The sequence below is a fragment of the Eucyclogobius newberryi genome, unplaced genomic scaffold (genome assembly GCF_026437365.1).
Source record: "Eucyclogobius newberryi isolate DKJ021-1_F unplaced genomic scaffold, fEucNew1.0.hap1 SCAF_4, whole genome shotgun sequence".
Classification (NCBI taxonomy): domain Eukaryota; kingdom Metazoa; phylum Chordata; class Actinopteri; order Gobiiformes; family Gobiidae; genus Eucyclogobius; species Eucyclogobius newberryi.
The window spans coordinates 8676529-8699159 of record NW_027316056.1 but is presented as its reverse complement, the minus strand read 5'-3'; the positions used below and the strand labels follow the sequence as shown (position 1 = coordinate 8699159).

The following is a 22631-nucleotide window of genomic DNA, read 5'->3' as shown; positions in this document are numbered from 1 at the left end:
CAACACCAGGTGGCGCTGCCTTCCTTTGTCAGAAGAATGAATCACATTAGGAAATACACTTGCTTAGAATAAATATGACACTGGAGTCCTTAAAGAGTTTTATATTGTTTAACATTATATACATTTAAATATATTACTGTTGTGACATTTGAGGTGTTTAAATAAAGACAAGATTGAAAACTGGTATTTGCTGAATATGTTCTAGTAAAAAGAGTCTTATATACATAGTTCACTGCATATGTACATATTTGACCACAACCAACATCAGCTACATAACATTTTTTTAGTTTATAGTTTGTACTTTTTTCTGAATTGTCTTAATAGTTTTTCTTTTTACCTCAGGTGATTTCAACCAAACTTTTTCAAATAAAAAAAAAATAACATTTAATGATACAAATGAGCAGTGGTGGAAAGAGAACTGAATAAATTAAACCAAGTAAAAAAGTACAATAACGTTCCTCAAAATTTTCTCAATTACAAGTGCTGCCAAAATTTGACATGTGTAAAAGTGAAAATGTACACAAAAAATACTCTTCAAAGTACTACTAGTTACTTTTTCACATGGTTTTGTAAAAAACTGGATTAATTAAACAGTTTAAAGCTAAATTGTTTTGCACTACAATCCACATTTTTAGCGACAACAATAGGACCATTGGGACTTTAAACTGTACTCACAAACTAATATGATTTTAAATGCAACTAGTCACAATTGCAGGTTAAAATAATACTCAATTACAAGTACTGTTTTTTTTTTTTTAATCTACTGAAAGAAAGTACAGTTACTCCCAAAATATGCTCAATTACAGTAATGTCAGTATTAGTAAGTAATGCCCCCAAGCCCAAATAAATAAACGGTGAGTGGTTGGTTCTGCTTCGTCCTGGTACATTTAATATTTAACATAAACAATAACAACCATTTTCAAACAATTTTCTTAATCTATAATATTTGAGGATCATCAGAGTCAATGGAAAAAAGAAGATTTCAATATGGCCTTCTTCCTGTTGTTGGCTCTGTGATTGCTGCTTTTGTACTGCCAATGCTTTTCATACCTTTAGCTTTATCTCCCTTACAATGTTTTATTAAAGTTTCGAGATTTGGATTAAACACATACAAAACAAAACAATAACACACACACTTCCCTTAGAGGATTAAACCAAGTAATATAATGTAATGTAAACTAAGATTTTTGCCATTTTACGGTTGGAAATGCATGAGTTAGCTAGCTGTGGCTGCTTAGCGTTAGCTTACAATAGCGATATAAACTCTGAGGGTTGAGCTTTCTGTTGGCAAAGTCTTGTGAGATACATTCATATATATCAATAAAGATAAACAATATTAACCGTACCCTTAAAATCCATCCATCCATTTTCTACCGCTTGTTCCCTTTCGGGGTCGTCGGTGACTGGAGCCTATCCCAGTGACTTCGGGCCTTAGGCGGGGAACAATCTGGACAGTGGCCAACTCATCGCAGGGTCAACACAGAGACACAGACATTACAGACATTACAATCACTCTCACATTCAGTCACTAGGGCCAATTTAGAGTCACCAATTTTGCCAAACACATGCATGTCTTTGGACGGTGGGAGGAGCCGGAGAACCCGGAGAGAACTTACGGTAACACGGTAATCAAAATACGTTATTTTTGCCTACGCACAAAAACGTTTTCCAGTATATGAAAAGTACACTGTCCGGGTCAACACTTTTAGACTTTCAGATGCCACACACAGACCATAGTCTTGTCTTTAGATTTCTTGAAAACCGTTCCATTTCATTTGTTTTTATTCCCAATCAGATTACCCATTTTCTGCATGAAGCGCCCGAGCTTGTTCTCCGCTGTGTTTTGAGTTTGTCCATACGTTTGATAACTACTGTCACTTCTCCGGTTAAACGTGGCGCTCCTCTCACCCTCCGTGTTAAAAACGCCTCTAGCACTTTTGTCTTCTCTCCCGAGCAAATACTCATAGCGACTGTACGCCTTTTCCTTTCGGGCTTCATATGTGGCCGCTTCAGCGTCCAGAGCGGCCTGTGACCCTTTCTCACTGTCTGTTTTTTTTTTGCTTAAACGTTGAGGGGAAAATCGGTTGAATGGTAGTTTTGTCTTCTCCTCAGTGGGCGATGTAGCAGATTTTTGTGACCTTTTTGGCGTTTGCTCCTGCCTCCCGATCGTGCAAGAACCCACTGAACTATCTGTCCTTAGCGATTGGCTCGATCCGGACATTTTTCTCAAAGACGACCGTCTCTGTAATGAATCTTTCTTTCCTGGTTTCTTCTCGTCCGGTGACAACACTGAAGACACTTTCGACTTGACAGAATTCTTCCTTTGCAAACTCGCCGCGTCTTGCTGCTTTGCCTCATCTTTTGGCTTTGCTTCTAATGTTGGAGCGGTTTTCTTTGGTCCATTTTCCACTTCCTTCTGCGAAAATGTCTTGCTTTCCTTTGTAACACCAGAATTGAAACCATCTGCCATTTTGCCCGTAGACCCTTTTCGAACTTTGACCACGTCTTTTTGCTCTTCAAAACTAACAACCTTGTCGTCTTTTAATGTCTGTTCCTCCATTTCTGGCACCAAATCTGAACTATTAATGCGACTAACGCCTTCTTTCTCTTCTGGGATTTCTGTCAACGACTCCATGTGTCTTTGGTGTTTTGGTCCAAGCCCTAACTTTCCCACCGTATCGGTTAATTTCATGTCTAGATCCGAAGTAGATCTTGACATAGCATCTTGCCAATCGTACGCCAACATCTTCCTCTCCGTCATACTTTTAAAATCATTATGCGACACGGACCTTTTCCCGTCCATAAGAACATGCTCCCCTTCATTTTTGTGCTCGTTTTGCTGTGTGAACGCCTCCAAATCCGCAGCGCTCTGCTTTGACTCCATGCCTCTCGATAAATGCTTTGCTTTCGGTTTTTCTTGTGTCAGATATATATTCCGTAATGCATCATGGCTTTGTTGTAAATTGACATATTCTTGCAAACTCAACCTTTTGTGCCGTGCTTCTTCCAACCTTTGCCTGATATCCTTCGATCTTATGTGGATATTTTGGGATTGCAGTTCGTTTAGGCCATTGTAGCTGCTGTAAGGTGAACCGACCGGGGACAAAGCCTCGTAAGACGTGTCTAGCGGCCCGTTCAAATATGCATCCAATTTCCACTTATTGAGAGACGTTTCTGAATTGAATGGAATTAGATTATGGTCCGTTCCGTATCGAGACTGGTGCCTTAAATGCTGTTGCATTGATCTGTTTAGCACCTCGTTTTGTCTTAGTGCACTCCCAGATCTGTCCAGTCCAATATCTTTAGTCCCCATTCTTAGACGAGTCATCGAGTTGAACTTTTGCAGTTCACTTCCATAGCTATGTCCCCTTATGAGACTTCCCATTTCTGGAAAGTGGTGCAGCCTGTCTTGCATGCTCACGCCCCTTGTTAGCATGTTATTGTTGTTAGCAAAGTCGTTCATGGCTTTGTTTTTCATGTGGAGTTGATGCAGAGACAGTTGGCTTGAGGAGGGGCTTTTCAGGTAGAGGGCGGGGTGCAGTTTTTCGCGGGACAGGAGCGGCGGGACGGTGGAGCGAGCGTAGAGGCGTCTGAACTCCTCGTCGTACGAAGAGACGAGCTGGCCGGTGATGACCAGAACCATGCTCAAGTTTAGCTTCTCAAAAGTCCAAGTGTAGCTGTGGAAAACAAAAGATATATATTAGATTTTCAACCAGGACATTACAAGAAAAACAAACCAAAACAAACATGCAATCTGGGTGAATATCTTGCAGTAAATATTAACTGGTAGTGTGAACTTTAAAGAGTATATTTTATGGTCACCTGCAACTGCTGGAAGATCACAGCCAATCATGTCAAATTGTTCTTATAAAGGAACTCCCCTCTCCATCGTCCCGCACATCGGCCTGTCCCATTCACGAGAAGCATCTTTATAACCATTCCCTTCACAATTCTATCTCTGTGGGGTTTTCTCTTGTCTGTGTATGTTCAAGATGTAACTGATGAAAGATCTGCTACTTGCTTGTTTCCATGGAGATTTAATGCTTTGCCTGGAATGTTCCACAGTATGACATTACATTTATCTATCTACATGAAGATGCAGAGTATTTTACTATACTTAAGTATTAATTAAGACGGATTTGTAAAGGTTTTGTAATTGTGTTTGTCCTGACCTGTACGTCCCGTAGAGCACGGTCCTGCAGTCGATGAGGATGAACTTCTGCTCCAGAGCGCCATGAAACTTCATGGAGGACTGGCACTGGTACTCCAGCCCCGTAACGGTTCGCACTCGAATGTTCTGAAACAAAACCACCAAAACAAGTCACTTACGGCAGGACATAAACACTGAAGGCCACAAGAACACAAACATGATACTTAAACACAATAAGCTCGAGCTTTTCACAACCAAAAACGCAGAATGTCACCAAAATATACAAATAGTTCTGCGAATCTTTTTTTACTCCGTCTTGTCATTTTCTATTTTATTTATTGGTTTATTTTTTAGTTTATGTAACAGAGTGGTTAGCGCTCTAGCCTCACAGCATGAAGGTCCTGGGCTAAACTCCCAGGCGGCTTGGGGCCTTTCTGTGCGGAGTTTGCATGTTCTATCCGTGTCTGGGTGCTTCCCTATAATGTGTACAATAGGCTCCTCCCACTAAAACATGTACAATAGGCTCCTCCCAGCAATTCCTTTGCTTGGCGAACAATGTTGTTGTTCGTCAAGCACACTTTTTATTTCATGATTACCAAATAAATAAATGCATTTAAAGTTTGTTCATTTCATTTAAATATTTGACATACTTAACCTACTTCCTCCTTTCCAGAGACAACTGACCTACATTTTTTGAGGTCCAAGTCAAACAACCAACATTAGGCCACAGTATTACTGTAGATTCCAGGGATTATCAATAACCAGGACAAATCTTTATCAAAATGAGTACTTATCGCTGCGTGTTATTATGGTTTTATGAGGTAGAGCCGGATGCGACCTTGTGACTTCCCGCACCTTTTTGCCCGTGTGCCTCGTATTAGTTTCATTCATTTCTTTACACTACCATGCCTCCCTGCTCATATATTTATCCTGATCAAACACGCACACACAGCCCTGACTTTGCCGACAAACAAAACTCATCCAGATCGTCTATGATACTCGTCAGTTTATTTGACTTTGCATTTTTTGTTTGATTTGGATGAGCGGAAACACTTACCTCTCAAAACTTTTGTCCAGTTGACATAATTGAATGTTTCTTTGCTACAAAAGAAGTGGCGATCTCAGCAAACAGAAAATATGTATTACACAGACAACAAAGCCGTTTCCAATAGATTGTTGACTGGCGCACATTAACATCACTGTGAAATAAACACAAGCTAAAAATATGACGTTGCTAAAAAATATAGTAGACGAAGAAGCTTTCAGTGAGATTCTCCTGAAGGAAGAAGCTCAAACATGGCTCTGCAGCGAGGCCAGAGCGGTCGAGAAGGATTTGAAGAGCTCGATTTAAAAGTCTTCATTCGTCAACAACAGAAAAGTCACGATTGACAGTTTTGGACCACACCATTTAAAGCATGCATGTCCCGACTAGCGGCCCTCAGATTCATTTTTCTTGGCCCTGAGTCTTCCTGGTGAAATTGTCTTGTCAATTCTCTACAATTTCGCAGAGAGAAAAGAAGCTGACGAGCCTTCTTTCGTTCAGCAGTGTTAGGTGAGTTTGACTTCCTGTTTAGTTAAGCCTATGGGCCAAAAATCTTAAAATAAATAGAAACTGCAAAATTCAGCAACTGAAATTCAAAATAGAAAAAAAAAAACGCATATTTGTTCTGGTGTTGAAAAATAGTAAGTGAGAAATTCGCCAAAATTTGAAATTTCCACTCTGATGTCAGTGTCACTATGTGTTCTGCAAAAACTCTCCAACTCAAGTCAAGGCATGTGTTTCCTTGCTGTGTGATTTGTCTTTACGTTACAAGTGCCAGTTGTTGTTTTCAGATGCAGTTAGACTTGAAAATCCGGCCGCGTCGTCGTCTTTGGTGAGGAATGTTCAGACGCAGGAGCGGTGGGTATGAAGTTAATCCTCTGAGCGCTTATGCCAACAGAAGAAAAGGTCACACCACAGGGAGCTATGAATGAAGCATCACTTACACAGAACACGTATCTGACAGTGACACTTCATTCAAGGGGACATAATGACTTCAGATCTATGTATTTGGGCCTCAAAACCCCTTTATTTGATATTTGAAAAATGAGAAACATTGTTTTTGCATCGGAGTATTATTCTTTCTTTCTTCTTCTTCTTTTTCATCTCGGGACCAACCTATTTTTCACCCAGTGAACATTGATGAAAAGTCACACAAATTTGCACACCTCTAAAAATCGTGCCACTCTACATTCTTCCTTTTCTATAATTTAAAAAATTGGTGCATCAGCGGTCCCAAATGTCCAAAAAATGGTGAGACTCATCTTCAGGGGTGGACCATCAAAAGTTATCCACATTTTTATTCTAATAGTCATGGTCACTGTCCGGCAAAGCCGCACATTTTGCCAAGAATTTGAAATTAAATTGCCTTTTGAATGGGGACCACAAAACTTAGTTCTCCCAAAAGGTATCAAATTTTGCACAAAATTCTATTTTGGCACGCCAGTTAAAAAGCCAAAAACACACATGTCATATTTGTTACAGCTTTGCCGTAGCCATGACAGAAACCTCCATGTTATTCCAATGGGGAAATGGCCAGAAATTTGAACATGCTTATACTCAATACTTTTGCGAACTCCTCCCAGGGCGTTAGCCCTATGAACCTGAAATTTGGTGAGACTCATCTTCAGGGGTGGACCATCGTGGACCATTTTGAATGGTAAAGCAAAGGGGAAAAGATATGACAGCGTCACGGATTCAGCAATAGGTGTAATAAAAGGACAATCAGGGCGCGTTAGCGCTCCTTTCTCTTGCGGTGTGGCGGTGGCGGCGTGGCGAGGGCCGATCATTGCCCCATGTGGCTATATCTTTTCATTTATTTCTAAATTCACTTTGTATCATGTTCTTTTCTGTCATGTTCTGTCCAAATAAAAAAGAATATTAAGGTAAAATTTACTTCCATGCTGTGTTTCCGTATTTCATTTGGATTGGTTCTTAGATATTTTGTAGTAAATATGTAAACTAAAATATTTATCTAATAGATACAGGGTTACTGACTTCCTGTAGAACTCATTGTAGTAAGTAGCTTCTTTTTTCTTCTTCTATGACTTCATGTCAATGTTTTAATCCTATTTGTTTAACCTGGTGTGAATTTAAAAATGATAGAAATTGCAAATACAGAACCGTGGGTGAAGATATGGGTTAGGTGAAAACTGAAATGTATTGAGCATTCAAGCCTCAGTTGAAGGACAATGTTCATGGGACCAACGTGATGTGACACACTCCATCTAGAAGTCCCAAATCAAAGGATTCCTCTTCTAACATCCCCAAAGACCTTGTTGTCCAGAAATGTATGACTGTGGAGCAGTGGACTTACAGAAATCACTCCAGATTGAGGCAGAGCTGTTTGTTTCAGGTTGTTAGCAGCGGGCTAATGCTAGTTTACACCGCTTCTCCTCCGCTGCACCGGCGTTTCCACGCCCGATCACCGGCTCCACCACGAGCGGCACGCACCGCCACGAGCCGCACGCGGCTCCGCTTCTCCTCCGCTGCACCGGCGTTTCCACGCCCGAACACCGGCTCCGCGCTCCCGCACCCGCCGCCCCGGAGGTCTGTACCTGGGCGAAGGTGTGGCCCCAGCCCGCCACAGGAGCAGACACGGAGAGCGGGGCACCGGCTCCACCCGGAGAAAAGCAGCCCCATACAACCAAGGTACAGCCCCGTTTCTCTGCTTTCCCGCTCCACAGACGGGGGCGATCTGGTCACAAAACTGGACTCAAATGCGTCTTGATTGGGCTAGAGCAACGCCGGCGTCTGGTATGTGGACTGCCGCTTCTGTCCCAACGTCTTTGTTTTGTTTGTCGTTTCCATTGTTTTGTTTTGTTCCCGCGTCTCTGTGTTGTCTTCTGTATACATCCCTGTTCCTTAACTTCATCGGACCGCCCATCACTCATCTCCTCCCTCACTCCTGGACTATCTACTGCCCTAGCCGCCAGCTAACAACTGGCTTAACACCTGCTGAGGTCCGTGATTGTGGGGCCTCCCTGCCATGCAGACAAGGTCTGGGGCAACCAACGCCACTCACTCCACCAGCTTCAACACCCGGTCCACTGCTGCTTTTTCACAACTCTCTGCCCACCAGCTTCTAGTTAACCAGCCTCTAGCCACCGCCAACATTCTAACTGGATTACTCTCATCTGCTGCTACGTTCCATCTCCTCCTCGGACTATCACTCCCGCGCCTCCAGGCCACCGCTCCACCAACTTCTCGCCTACTCACCTACACCGCTGCTGACCTTCACCTCCTCAACCATAACCACCGTCTCCCAGCTGCTGCTGCCTCTGCAGCTAGCTCAGCTGGGATCCTTCGCCGGCCCCGCTACATCCACAGGGGCTCTGGTCTCTCCCATAACCAACACTCCAACGACGGCTCACCTATCCCCTCACTCTGGACTAGTTTTCGCCCCCCCGTCACCCCCACCTGCCGCACTGCCAACCTGAGCAACCTCCGCCCCCCCACCCCTGCGCCCCCATCCATCTCCGCGCCCCCATCCATCTCCCTTGCACTGCTGAACTGCCGCTCCCTCTCCAACAAATCACCTGTTATATCTGAACTGCTACTGGACAATAACATTGATCTGCTTCTCCTCTGTGAAACATGGCAACAGCCCCTGGACTTCTATGCTCTCAACCAAGCCACTCCCTCCAACTACACTTACACTGCCAAACCCCGCCTCTCCGGGCGTGGGGGAGGTCTTGCTGTTATTCATAAAAAATCTACATCCATCACTGAACTGAACCTCAACCTTCCATCCATCTCATCATTTGAATACCTCGCCTTCTCCCTCCCCAACTCTATCACCGCTATCCTGATCTATCGTCCCCCAAAGCCCCACCCCTCTTTCCTCACTGAATTGTCTGAACTCCTCACCATTGCATCCTCTCTCTCTGCCCGCCTCCTACTCACTGGTGACTTCAACATCCACATTGACTGCCCCAACGCCCCACTGACATCCGACTTCCTCTCTCTCCTGGACTGCTTCCATCTCACCCAACACATTGACTTCCCCACCCATACCAAAGGCCACACTCTGGACTTAGTCTGTTCCTCTCTCCTACCCATATCTAAGCCCCACCCCCTCCCCTTCCCACTCTCTGATCATCTCTGCATCCTTTTCTCCGCCCCCCTACCCTCGCCCCACAACCCCAAAAAACGCACCATCACCTACCGCAATATCAAGTCAGTCAACCCCCTCACGCTCTCCCAGCTAATATTCTCTGCTTTCCCCCCTGACTCCCCCCCTCTTCCCCCGACGACTATGCTGTCATGCTCAACACCACCCTCTCCGACTCCCTTGACTCCCTAGCCCCCTGGAAAACCTCCTCTGTCTCATACATCAACCCCGCCCCCTGGTACACCCCTGAACTCCGCACCATAAAGCAGACTGGCCGCCAACTCGAACGACTCCTCAAAAGAACCCGCCTCACCGTCCACGCCGAAGCTTTCAAATTACACATCTCCTCCTACCGTGACGCTCTCCAAGCCGCCAAATCTGCCAACCTCTCCACCCTCATCAACAGCTCCCACCGGAGCCCTCGCACCCTGTTCTCCACCGTCAACAAGCTGCTCCAGCCACCGGACATCACTCCACCCTCCTCCCCTGACCTCTGCAACTCTTTCCTCCTTGCCTTCAATGACAAAATTTCCAAAATCAACAGCTCCATGACTGCCGTCTCCATTAACTCCATCACCACCCCCACCCCTGCCCCCCCTCCTCTCCCTGACCACCCACCCTTCCCTCCCCTCACCACCTTCTCCTCTGTTAACTCCTCTCATATCATAGACCTCATCACTGCTTCCAAAACCACCACCTGCTCTCTCGACCCCCTCCCAACGACTCTAACCAAGGCTTGCCTCCCTGCTCTCATCCCCCATCTCACCACCCTCTTCAACCAGTCTTTATCCCTCGGCCATGTTCCTTCCATCTACAAACTGGCCTCCATCACCATCATCTTCAGGGGTGGACCATCAAAAGTTATCCACATTTTTATTCTCAAAAAACCCACCCTAGACTCCGACAACCTCTCCAACTACCGCCCCATCTCCAACCTGCCGTTCCTCTCAAAAACGCTGGAACGCATCGTCGCCGCCCAACTTCACACCCACCTCCAGTCAAACAACCTCTATGAACCCCTCCAATCTGGCTTCCGCCCACTTCACAGCACTGAAACAGCCCTGGTCAAAGTACTCAACGATCTCCTCACCTCTGCAGACTCCGGGGCCCTCAACATCCTGTTACTACTAGACCTCAGCGCAGCCTTTGACACTATAAACCATTCCATCCTCCTACAAAGGCTGCGCCAACTGGGTGTTGAGGGCTCTGCACTTGACTGGCTCACATCCTACCTCACCAACAGGCAAGAGTTCATTTCCCTCTCCGGTCACTCATCCACCCTCTCCCCAGTAACGCAGGGGGTCCCCCAGGGCTCAGTCCTCGGCCCCCTCCTCTTCATCTGCTACATCTTCCCCCTTGGTCACATCCTCCGCCAACTCAACCTGGACTTTCACTGCTACGCTGACGACACCCAGATATACCTCACCACCAAATCCACCCAAAACCCTCCCCTCAGCCACATTGAAACCTGCATCTCTACAATAAAATCATGGCTCACTCTCAACTTCCTCAAACTGAACAGTGACAAAACAGAGCTCCTCCTCATTGGCACCAAATCCACTCTCAATAAAACTGGTCCCTTTTCACTCAGCATCGACACCTCGACCATCACCCCCTCTACCCTGCTACGCAATCTCGGTGTCATCATGGACCCCACCCTCTCCTTCACTCCCCATGTCAGCCACATCGTCAAGACCTCATACTTCCACCCCCGCCGCATCGCCAAAATCCGACACTGCCTCACCCTCCCCGCTGCTGAATCCCTCATCCATGCCTTCATCTCCTCCCGCCTTGACTACTGCAACTCCCTCCTCACTGGCATCTCCTCCCATTCCCTCCACAGACTCCAAATGGTCCAAAACTCCGCTGCCCGCCTCCTCACCCACACCCGGTCCCGTGATCACATCACTCCCGTTCTCCGCTCTCTCCACTGGCTCCCCATCAAGCAGCGCATAAACTTTAAAATACTCCTCCTCACCTTCAAAGCTCTTCACCATCTTGCCCCCCCCTACCTGTCTGACCTCCTCATCCCCCACCGCCCCTCCCGAGCTCTCCGATCCTCCTCCTCTCTCACCCTGACTGCACCAACATCCCGACTCAAAACTTTTGGCGACAGAGCATTCTCCCGAACAGCACCCCGACTCTGGAACTCCCTCCCCCAACCTGTCCGCCACTCTCCCTCACTCACAACATTCAAATCCCGCCTAAAAACATACCTCTTCACCCAAGCCTATGACCTCCCCTACCCCTAGCCTCCTCTACCCCATTGTCTACTCTTCTACCCCCTGTTACATCCCCATCTTTTTCTCTCTACTTCTTCTGTCTTGTCCATTTTATCTGTATATTAATGTGTTCTGTACGTGTTGTCCCCCCCTGTCTGTAAATACCCCCCCCTTTTTTATTATGTTCAGCGTCTTTGGGTCACTGAAAAGCGCTATATAAATAAAAGTTATTATTATTCTTATTATTATTGTAGCGTCTTCAACATGTGACAACAAATATGGCCAGCCCTCAAACGGCCACTCAAACCTCAAACATGAAGGAAGATGTTGAATAAACTAATGATTAGGAAACCCTGTTATAACGTGGTTAAAAGCCTCATAAAAAGTATGTACACTGCTCATATTCTCTTCATAATCATAAACAATCTTTGGGTTATTTTGGTGGAGCACTCCAGGTAAGGGTGATTGTAGTTTAAATGATTTACCTTGATCTCGCTGAGGCTGACCCTGAGTTTCTGGGACATGTTCAGGAAGCTGCTGAAGTTGGTTTGGTCCAAAAGGAGGTAAACCACGATTCCCCTCAGTGCGGCGTTTATGAGCTCTTTAAAGATGTCCACATCAGTGAAGACGTCCATCGACAACGCGATCAGCTGCAGAATGGAAAAAACAACAGAAAACATACTGTTTTAGTTCAGTTACAGAGATTTGACGTAGACACATGAACATCAATACTTTTAATTTCACAATAACATATATGACGCATTTTAAATTGTTCATATGATATGTTTTTTTGTATTTGATAGTCCCAAAAGCTGTGATATTGCTATAATGTGTATTTATGTATTCAGCAGTCACAGCAAGTGTTCTCTCAATACAGGACCTTTGTACCAACTCTTATTGTATTCAAATCCACTGGGCAGTGTTGTTGTAGTTTATAATTACTTGGTGTGGTTGGTATGACATCACCTTGTTGCTATTTCAGTGCACAATGTATTTTGAATATTTTTACTTATTTGAAAAGTTAGATACTACTCATAACAGTATAGGTAATAATAGTGATGATGCATTAGTCTTCTAGCACTTTTACAATCTGAATGTACAGTTGGTGCAGTTGGTTTTTACATAGTTTTATGATCTTGTATTGCTTTTTGTATTAAGTTTCGCACTGGTTGCCTTTTTGAGCTTAGGACGAAATCTTTTATAAAGTGATGTTCAGGACAATCATTGGTTGAAAACATTCAGAACTGTGCAGCTGAATTGAGTTCAAACTAAGAGAAAAAATGAGTTCATGCTTGCTATTATGGAACTTATGATATTAAATCAACGTAAAAACTAAATATTTTACAAAATAGACAGTTCCATATATGTTTCAAAAATACATGTGTCTCTTGCACTACAATATTAGATTTGTGTGTGTCATGATTTCATTATCTGACTTATTCATTCAACAGATACACATGTGTCCTAGCGTTTGTAGCACATATGATGCATATAACTAGCAAACATACATTTAATCTTTCCCTCAACAAAACCACTGAATTTATTGCCAGAAGCACATAAAGCCTGAAATGATCAATGGCCAATGGCTGTATCCATATTTTCCATCAACCTTTATCATGTTTGGGTGTTGAACTTCTGAACTTATTACATTCATTCAGAGATGTTAATAAATAATGGAAGTTAGTCCATGTGAAACAAAACAGAATGAATGTTGTTGGAATAATCATAAGATTTGGGGCAGTTCTGGGGGTGTCCCGCAGTTGGCAGCCAAAACAGGACCAAACAAGGACAAAACCAAGACCAAACCAAGACTAAACCAGGGCCAAACCAAGACCAAATCAAGACCAAACCAAGACTAAACCAAGACCAAACTAAGACCAAACCAAGACCAAAGCAGGACCAAACCAAGACCAAACCAGGTGAAAACCAATACCAAACCAAGACCAAACCAAGACCAAACCAAGACCAAACCAAGACCAAACCAGGACCAAACCAGGCCCAAACCAGGACCAAACCAAGACCAAACCAAACCAAAACCAAACCAGGACCAAACCAGGACCAAACCAAGACTAAACCAGGGCCAAACCAAGACCAAATCAAGACCAAACCAAGACTAAACCAAGACCAAACTAAGACCAAACCAAGACCAAAGCAGGACCAAACCAAGACCAAACCAGGTGAAAACCAATACCAAACCAAGACCAAACCAAGACCAAACCAAGACCAAACCAAGACCAAACCAAGACCAAACCAGGACCAAACCAGGCCCAAACCAGGACCAACCAAGACCAAACCAAAACCAAACCAGGACCAAACCAGGACCAAACCAAGACCAAACCAGGCCCAAACCAGGACCAAACCAAGACCAAACCAAACCAAGACCAAACCAGGACCAAACCAGGACTAAACGAAGACCAAACCGACACCAAACTAAACCAAGACCAAACCAGGCCCAAACCATAACCAAACCAGCACCAAACCAAGACCAAACCAAACCAGGCCCAAACCAGGACCAAACCAAGACCAAACCAAGACCAAACCAAGACCAAACCAGGACCAAACCAGGACCAAACAAAGACCAAACCAGGACCAAACCAAGACCAAACCAAGACCAAACCAGGACCAAACTAAGACCAAACCAGGACCAAACCAAGACCACACCAAGCCCAAACCAGGACCAAACCAAGACCAAACCAGGACCAAACCAAGACCATACCAAGACCAAACCAGGACCAAACCAGGACCAAACCAAGACCATACCAAGACCAAACCAGGACCAAACCAAGACCAAACCAAGACCAAACCAGGACCAAACTAAGACCAAACCAGGACCAAACCAAGACCAAACCAGGACCAAACTAAGACCAAGACCAAACCAGGACCAAACCAAGACCAAACCAAGACCAAACCAGGACCAAACCAGGACCAAACAAAGACCAAACCAGGACCAAACCAAGACCAAACCAAGACCAAACCAGGACCAAACCAGGACCAAACAAAGACCAAACCAGGACCAAACCAAGACCAAACCAAGACCAAACCAGGACCAAACTAAGACCAAACCAGGACCAAACCAAGACCACACCAAGACCAAACCAGGACCAAACCAAGACCAAACCAGGACCAAACCAAGACCATACCAAGACCAAACCAGGACCAAACCAGGACCAAACCAAGACCATACCAAGACCAAACCAGGACCAAACCAAGACCAAACCAAGACCAAACCAGGACCAAACTAAGACCAAACCAGGACCAAACCAAGACCAAACCAGGACCAAACTAAGACCAAGACCAAACCAGGACCAAACCAAGACCAAACCAAGACCAAACCAGGACCAAACTAAGACCAAACCAGGACCAAACCAAGACCATACCAAGACCAAACCAAGACCAAACCAGGACCAAACCAGGACCAAACTAAGACCAAACCAGGACCAAACCAGGGCCAAACCAAGACCAAACCAAGACCAAACCAGGACCAAACCAGGACCAAACTAAGACCAGACCAAGACCAAACCAGGACCAAACCAAGACCAAACCAAGACCAAACCAGGACCAAACTAAGACCAAACCAGGACCAAACCAAGACCATACCAAGACCAAACCAAGACCAAACCAGGACCAAACCAAGACCAAACCAAGACCAAACCAGGACCAAACCAAGACCAAACCAGGACCAAACCAAGACCAAACCAGGACTAAATCAAGACCTGTGTAAACACAGCCCTGGACTCCTCAGGTTGACACTAAGGAAGTCAATTATTAAAAGGACAGAGGACTGAGTGGAGCGTGTTGCATCAGACAACAACAGCGGGAGTGTTCCAGGCAAAAGTACAACTGTTGTTTGTTTGGGTTTGGCCTCTGATAATCACCACAGTTACACAGGTATAACACGCCATATACTTCAGTTACACAGGTATAACACGCCATATACTTCAGTTACACAGGTATAACACGCCATATACTTCAGTTACACAGGTATAACACGCCATATACTACAGTTACACAGGTATAACACGCCATATACTTCAGTTACACAGGTATGACACGCCGTATACTACAGTTACACAGGTATAACACGCCGTATACTACAGTTACACAGGTATAACACGCCATATACTTCAGTTACACAGGTATGACACGCCATATACTACAGTTACACAGGTATGACACGCAATATACTACAGTTACACAGGTATGACACGCCGTATACTACAGTTACACAGGTATAACACGCCATATACTTCAGTTACACAGGTATGACACGCCATATACTACAGTTACACAGGTATGACACGCAATATACTACAGTTACACAGGTATGACACGCCGTATACTACAGTTACACAGGTATAACACGCCGTATACTACAGTTACACAGGTATAACACGCCGTATACTACAGTTACACAGGTATAACACGCCGTATACTACAGTTACACAGGTATAACACGCCGTATACTACAGTTACACAGGTATGACACGCCGTATACTACAGTTACACAGGTATGACACGCCGTATACTACAGTTACACAGGTATGACACGAAATATACTACAGTTACACAGGTATAACACGCCGTATACTACAGTTACACAGGTATAACACGCCGTATACTACAGTTACACAGGTATGACACGCCGTATACTACAGTTACACAGGTATAACACACCATATACTGCAGTTACACAGGTATAACACGCCGTATACTACAGTTACACAGGTATAACACGCCGTATACTACAGTTACACAGGTATAACACACCATATACTGCAGTTACACAGGTATAACACGCCGTATACTACAGTTACACAGGTATGACACGCCGTATACTACAGTTACACAGGTATAACACACCATATACTGCAGTTACACAGGTATAACACGCCGTATACTACAGTTACACAGGAATAACACGGCGTATACTACAGTTACACAGGTATAATACTCTGTATACTACAGTTACACAGGTATAACACGCCGTATACTACAGTTACACAGATATAACACGCTGTATGCTACAGTTACACAGACATAACACGGCTTATACTACAGTTACACAGATATAACACACTGTATACTACAGTTACACAGGTATAACACGCTGTATGCTACAGTTACACAGATATAACACGCTGTATACTACAGTTACACAGATATAACACGCTGTATGCTACAGTTACACAGATATAACACGCCGTATACTACAGTTACACAGGTATGACACGCCGTATACTACAGTTACACAGGTATGACACGCCGTATACTACAGTTACACAGGTATAACACGCCGTATACTACAGTTACACAGGTATAACACGCCGTATACTACAGTTACACAGGTATGACACGCCGTATACTACAGTTACACAGGTATGACACGCCGTATACTACAGTTACACAGGTATGACACGAAATATACTACAGTTACACAGGTATAACACGCCGTATACTACAGTTACACAGGTATAACACGCCGTATACTACAGTTACACAGGTATGACACGCCGTATACTACAGTTACACAGGTATAACACACCATATACTGCAGTTACACAGGTATAACACGCCGTATACTACAGTTACACAGGTATAACACGCCATATACTGCAGTTACACAGGAATAACACGGCGTATACTACAGTTACACAGGTATAACACACCATATACTGCAGTTACACAGGTATAACACGCCGTATACTACAGTTACACAGGAATAACACGGCGTATACTACAGTTACACAGGTATAATACTCTGTATACTACAGTTACACAGGTATAACACGCCGTATACTACAGTTACACAGATATAACACGCTGTATGCTACAGTTACACAGACATAACACGGCTTATACTACAGTTACACAGATATAACACACTGTATACTACAGTTACACAGGTATAACACGCTGTATGCTACAGTTACACAGATATAACACGCTGTATACTACAGTTACACAGATATAACACGCTGTATGCTACAGTTACACAGATATAACACGCTGTATACTACAGTTACACAGGTATGACACGCCGTATACTACAGTTACACAGGTATGACACGCCGTATACTACAGTTACACAGGTATAACACGCCGTATACTACAGTTACACAGGTATAACACGCCGTATACTACAGTTACACAGGTATGACACGCCGTATACTACAGTTACACAGGTATGACACGCCGTATACTACAGTTACACAGGTATAACACGCCGTATACTACAGTTACACAGGTATAACACGCCATATACTGCAGTTACACAGGTATAACACGCCGTATACTACAGTTACACAGGAATAACACGGCGTATACTACAGTTACACAGGTATGACACGCCGTATACTACAGTTACACAGGTATAACACGCCATATACTGCAGTTACACAGGTATAACACGCCGTATACTACAGTTACACAGGAATAACACGGCGTATACTACAGTTACACAGGTATAATACTCTGTATACTACAGTTACACAGGTATAATACTCTGTATACTACAGTTACACAGATATAACACACTGTATACTACAGTTACACAGGTATAACACGCTGTATGCTACAGTTACACAGATATAACACGCTGTATACTACAGTTACACAGATATAACACGCTGTATACTACAGTTACACAGATATAACACGCTGTATGCTACAGTTACACAGGTATAACACGCTGTATGCTACAGTTACACAGATATAACACGCTGTATACTACAGTTACACAGATATAACACGCTGTATGCTACAGTTACACAGATATAACACGCTGTATGCTACAGTTACACAGATATAACACGCTGTATGCTACAGTTACACAGATATAACACGCTGTATGCTACAGTTACACAGATATAACACGCTGTATGCTACAGTTACACAGATATAACACGCTGTATACTACAGTTACACAGACATAACACGGCTTATACTACAGTTACACAGATATAACACACTGTATACTACAGTTACACAGGTATAACACGCTGTATGCCACAGTTACACAGATATAACACGGCTTATACTACAGTTACACAGATATAACAGGCTGTATACTACAGTTACACAGGTATAACACGCCATGTACTACTGATAAAGCGTGTGTTGGTGTGTATGTTTTAATATTCAAGAAGCCAAAATGGAATAAAGGCATTTTAACTTTTGTGTGAGGGGACAATTATTGGGCAGATTGAAACTTGCAATTGTGCATTTTTAACCTTTAGACTAGTCTTTTATGACAGGCTTGAGTAAATCTGTGCCTCTGGTTTGACTTTTTTCAATCTGGGGATAATTTGTGGCCTGAGGTGCTGCGTTTCCTTCATTAGTGTCTTGTAATTTCCCTGGAAACAGACATGAGTAATTTGTTCTGGAAGATAATGCACACAAATTATACATTAATTCATATTAAATACACAAGCATGATGACGAATAGACTGTAATATAGACTACTGAGTGCACTGACTTCGAACAATGTGGCCCAACCTCCTTGTAAATGTCCAATCTTGTCTGATCCTTGAAGCTGACCAGGACTGGGCCTGTTTAGAACTTAGAAGGGAAACCAGGAGCCACAAAGGAGCAGCAGTGGCGTGACTGCAAATCATCCTAACAAGATGAATGCTTGCAATATTTGCTAATTCACTAAATCTTTCCACTGTTGGAATTGAGCCTGAACCACCAGTGGAAACTGGATGAAATAATTGGGCAGCATTGTGGTTTCACAGAAGCCAAATACAATTATGCAACTGCACCTTTGGCTTCATATTCTAGCAATTGACTGGAGGAGACTATACCAGCATGGACTAAACCATTTTGTTTTTAAAACACGTTTGCATAGAGGCGCGTTGTGCATTTTGTGGAGAGTAAGATGTCTTTGCTTTTCTGGATTTAACATTTAACGAATCAGCGTGAAGTATTCGTCTGAACGTTCCAGTCATTCTCAGCGAGAGACTTTCCAGATTGGTAAATGTGGAGGTCGAATGTCAATGTTCTACCATCAGTTTGGTGTGAGCAGGTCCTCTTTGAGTCTGGTCACCTCACCCTCAGTCGAGTCAAACTCAAAACATACTGTACAATCAGACGCGTTTATTTCTGGGACGCAGGTGAAACAGAGGAGTTCATTGATCATTTAGAACTAATACAAACTTCTTTCACCTCAGATTAACAGCATTTTGTGTTTTGCTTATTTTTTCTATTGAAATCTGGGATGTTTTTCAGTCCCAGTGATATTTTTTGCCTTTCTTTTTTCCTCGTAAGAAGCCATGTTTGTTTTGATACAGATCACCCATGCATGTCCCTGATTGGCTAATCCACCTTTCAGTCATGCCCAGGCAAAAGATACGCGGCCACTCTTCCATCAGTCTGCCCCAGGGCAGCTATCACTACAGCTCACTTGTGTTTCTATCTCTCACATTCTCTTCATCTATGACATTAAGTTCAGGTCATTTTCATCTCAGGAGGATGGGTCAAAATGTTCACATTCTGAGCTTGGAGATGAGAAGCTGGAGGAGAACACTGATGGATAGACAATCGAACCAGCAACTTAATATTGTCTAAAAACACTCTCACCTGCCGAGCCTCCTGTATCTGTTTGCGGACCACTTCCTTGATGCTGGGCGTGTCCTGTCTGGGCGGGTTAAACAGCACACTTATACTCGTGTCCGTCTCCTCCAGCGGTATGTCGGGCCAACCCAAGTCCAAGTCCGGCACCTCCTCATCAGACTCCGTCGGGAAATACGTGGACACTCCATTCTCCTCCAGGAGACCCACATTTCCCTCCTCATCTTCCTCAATCACAGGAAACTCTGCGTTCTCCAAAACAAAAGCTATTTCCTGCTCAGAGAGGAAGTGGCTGATATGTTCTGCTCGTAAGAACTCCTCATAGGCGTCCGTCCCGCCGCAGAGCAGAGCGTAGACAGCCAAGCGATAGGCCTCCTTGTAATGGGGCTGGATGTACAGAGGAGCGCCGTCGTCTTTGAGCGACGACACACCGGACAGACTGGAATCCATTTGTGACAATTAGACTTTACCTGCAGAGAAAATGAGAGACACGTTCAGGAATGGGCTTTAAATGCTTTTTGGAAAAACACATTAGTTCACACTGAAGACATGTGCAACACTTCAGAGCAACAACAATATTAGCAACAATTTTATTTGGTTTCTCTTTCTGAATAAATGGCATTTTGGCTCATCTGCATCAGAAACGACTCCTTTCTACCGTCATTGTCTTGAGCCTGGTGAACGCTGCAACTACACACTACATGACATGAGGGATTTAAAGTCATAAGAAAAGTTATGGTCAAGGTCAAACGTGATTTAAATATTCACAGGTGCAATGATGTGACATAAACATACATAAATGCCCAACTCAACTTGAGCATGAGAAGATACATTTTTAGTGGTAATTTAAAACTCTGAATTGACCTTATTTCACTTCGCCCACTTTCCCACTCTTTTCCCACGAGATCACCACTTCTATTGTAATCGCACTCCCGGTTCAGCAGTAATTCTGTTGGTTTAAATGGAGGGAAAAGATATATTATAAAGTAGATTGATTTGTGTAAAATGTCCAATGTTCATGTGACCAACAGGTCAACACTGCACCGATTCCCTGGGCCTGAAAACAGCTTTTTAGTCTGTGTAGAACTGATTTTCTCTTGTTCTATGAGTGGATGGATCTAATATTCAAAAGAAGGCTGTTCCAGAGTTTGGACCCCAATACAGCAAATGCCCTGTCACGTCTGGTCTTCAGCCTCAGTCTGGGACCCTCTACAAACAACTGGCCACTCAAGGTTCAAGGTTATTACAGGAGTATAAAAGGACAACATTTCTAACAGGTACATTGGTTAATATTTTGGTTTGTGTGCTTGCTTTTACTGATGGTCACATGTTTGTGTTTTTGCATTTACTCTTGGTCACATGTTTGTGTTTCTAGCATTTAAATCTAGTTCATAACTCTCACAAGTAAGTTCTTGTGTGGACAGTAGTGTGGTATATGGTGTTGGTTGTCTTTTTTTTGTTCTTTAAATATATATTGTTCTATATGGACCCCTTTGTGTGCTCTCGCTTCCTCCATTTTCTTCTTTACCTTCTCTGCCTCTGTCTGTCTTGTGTTTAATTATGTCCTTGGCGCAGTCAGAGTTCCATTTGAGGCGACGGTGCGTTTACATATGTTAAACGAACCAGTCAGTCCAGTGTGAATCAGCTCAGTCAATACAGTCCTTCCACAAATACAACACTAGTCTTCACCATAAACAACCTGCAGGACAACAACTGACGAAACTAGACAATGCCTATTACATTTCACACTTTAGTGGCCTGTCTTAATAACATACTTTGAGTTTTGCTTCAGGAAATATCAGGATAATATTGAAAGTACACAATAACTGCATGATGATCCCTAATGAACCGCATCGTAAAGAAAACATGAGCTATAACAAATCAACTGCAAAATGATTATTTAGAGTCCATCATGAGCCATTGAAGTTGCTTATTTGACTCTCTACAGCTCAAATATGATCATATCACAAGGAAACAGTGCCGCCGTTCCCATTATGCAAATAACGTGCAGTGCGTAGGTCATCGTATGCCTCGAGGGGCAGCGACCTGACCAGGCGGTTTGGACTGAATGACACAATAGGCTAAAGCAGCTGCACTCTTCCTTTTACAATTAGACGTGGAGCATTAAGTAGGCCTACTCTGCCTTTAGTTCTTTATCATTTCAAAACCCTGACAAGTTGGAGATGTACTATTATTATCTCAACCAGAATACAGGAAATGTACTAAGGCCCCCCTTAGGTTTGCATAGAAACTTCCCTTGTCACCCTTTGTGGTCTCGTCCTTTTCTCTAAGCTCGGGTCCTCGGGCCTGGGAGCCAGAGGGTTCTTCAGTATCTTTTCAGTTCCTGCACTGCACTGTTCTGGACCGAGATGTCTGATGTTTTTCCTGGGATCCTCCAGGTTGGGGGTCATTGCTCTGATGACCACGGGCACAACTTTTGCCTTCACCTTCCACGCCTTCTCCAGCTCTTCACTGAGGCCTTGGTATTTCACCACCACAATGTCTGGATCTGACTTTATCTGGAAGTCCCAGGATATT

At 43.8% G+C, this 22631-nt stretch overlaps 1 protein-coding gene across 1 annotated transcript; it reads right to left on the bottom strand.

The window, feature by feature from the left end:
* Positions 1-1612: 1612 nt before the first annotated feature.
* On the bottom strand, positions 1613-20543 carry LOC140377953 (uncharacterized). Its single transcript, XM_072463578.1, has 4 exons — positions 20103-20543; positions 12011-12175; positions 4173-4297; positions 1613-3677 (listed from the first exon to the last, which is right to left on the bottom strand). The coding sequence occupies exons 1-4, from the start codon at positions 20541-20543 to the stop codon at positions 1772-1774; spliced, it is 2637 nt and encodes an 878-aa protein (XP_072319679.1). The 3' UTR covers positions 1613-1771.
* Between the last annotated feature and the right edge of the window lie 2088 nt (positions 20544-22631).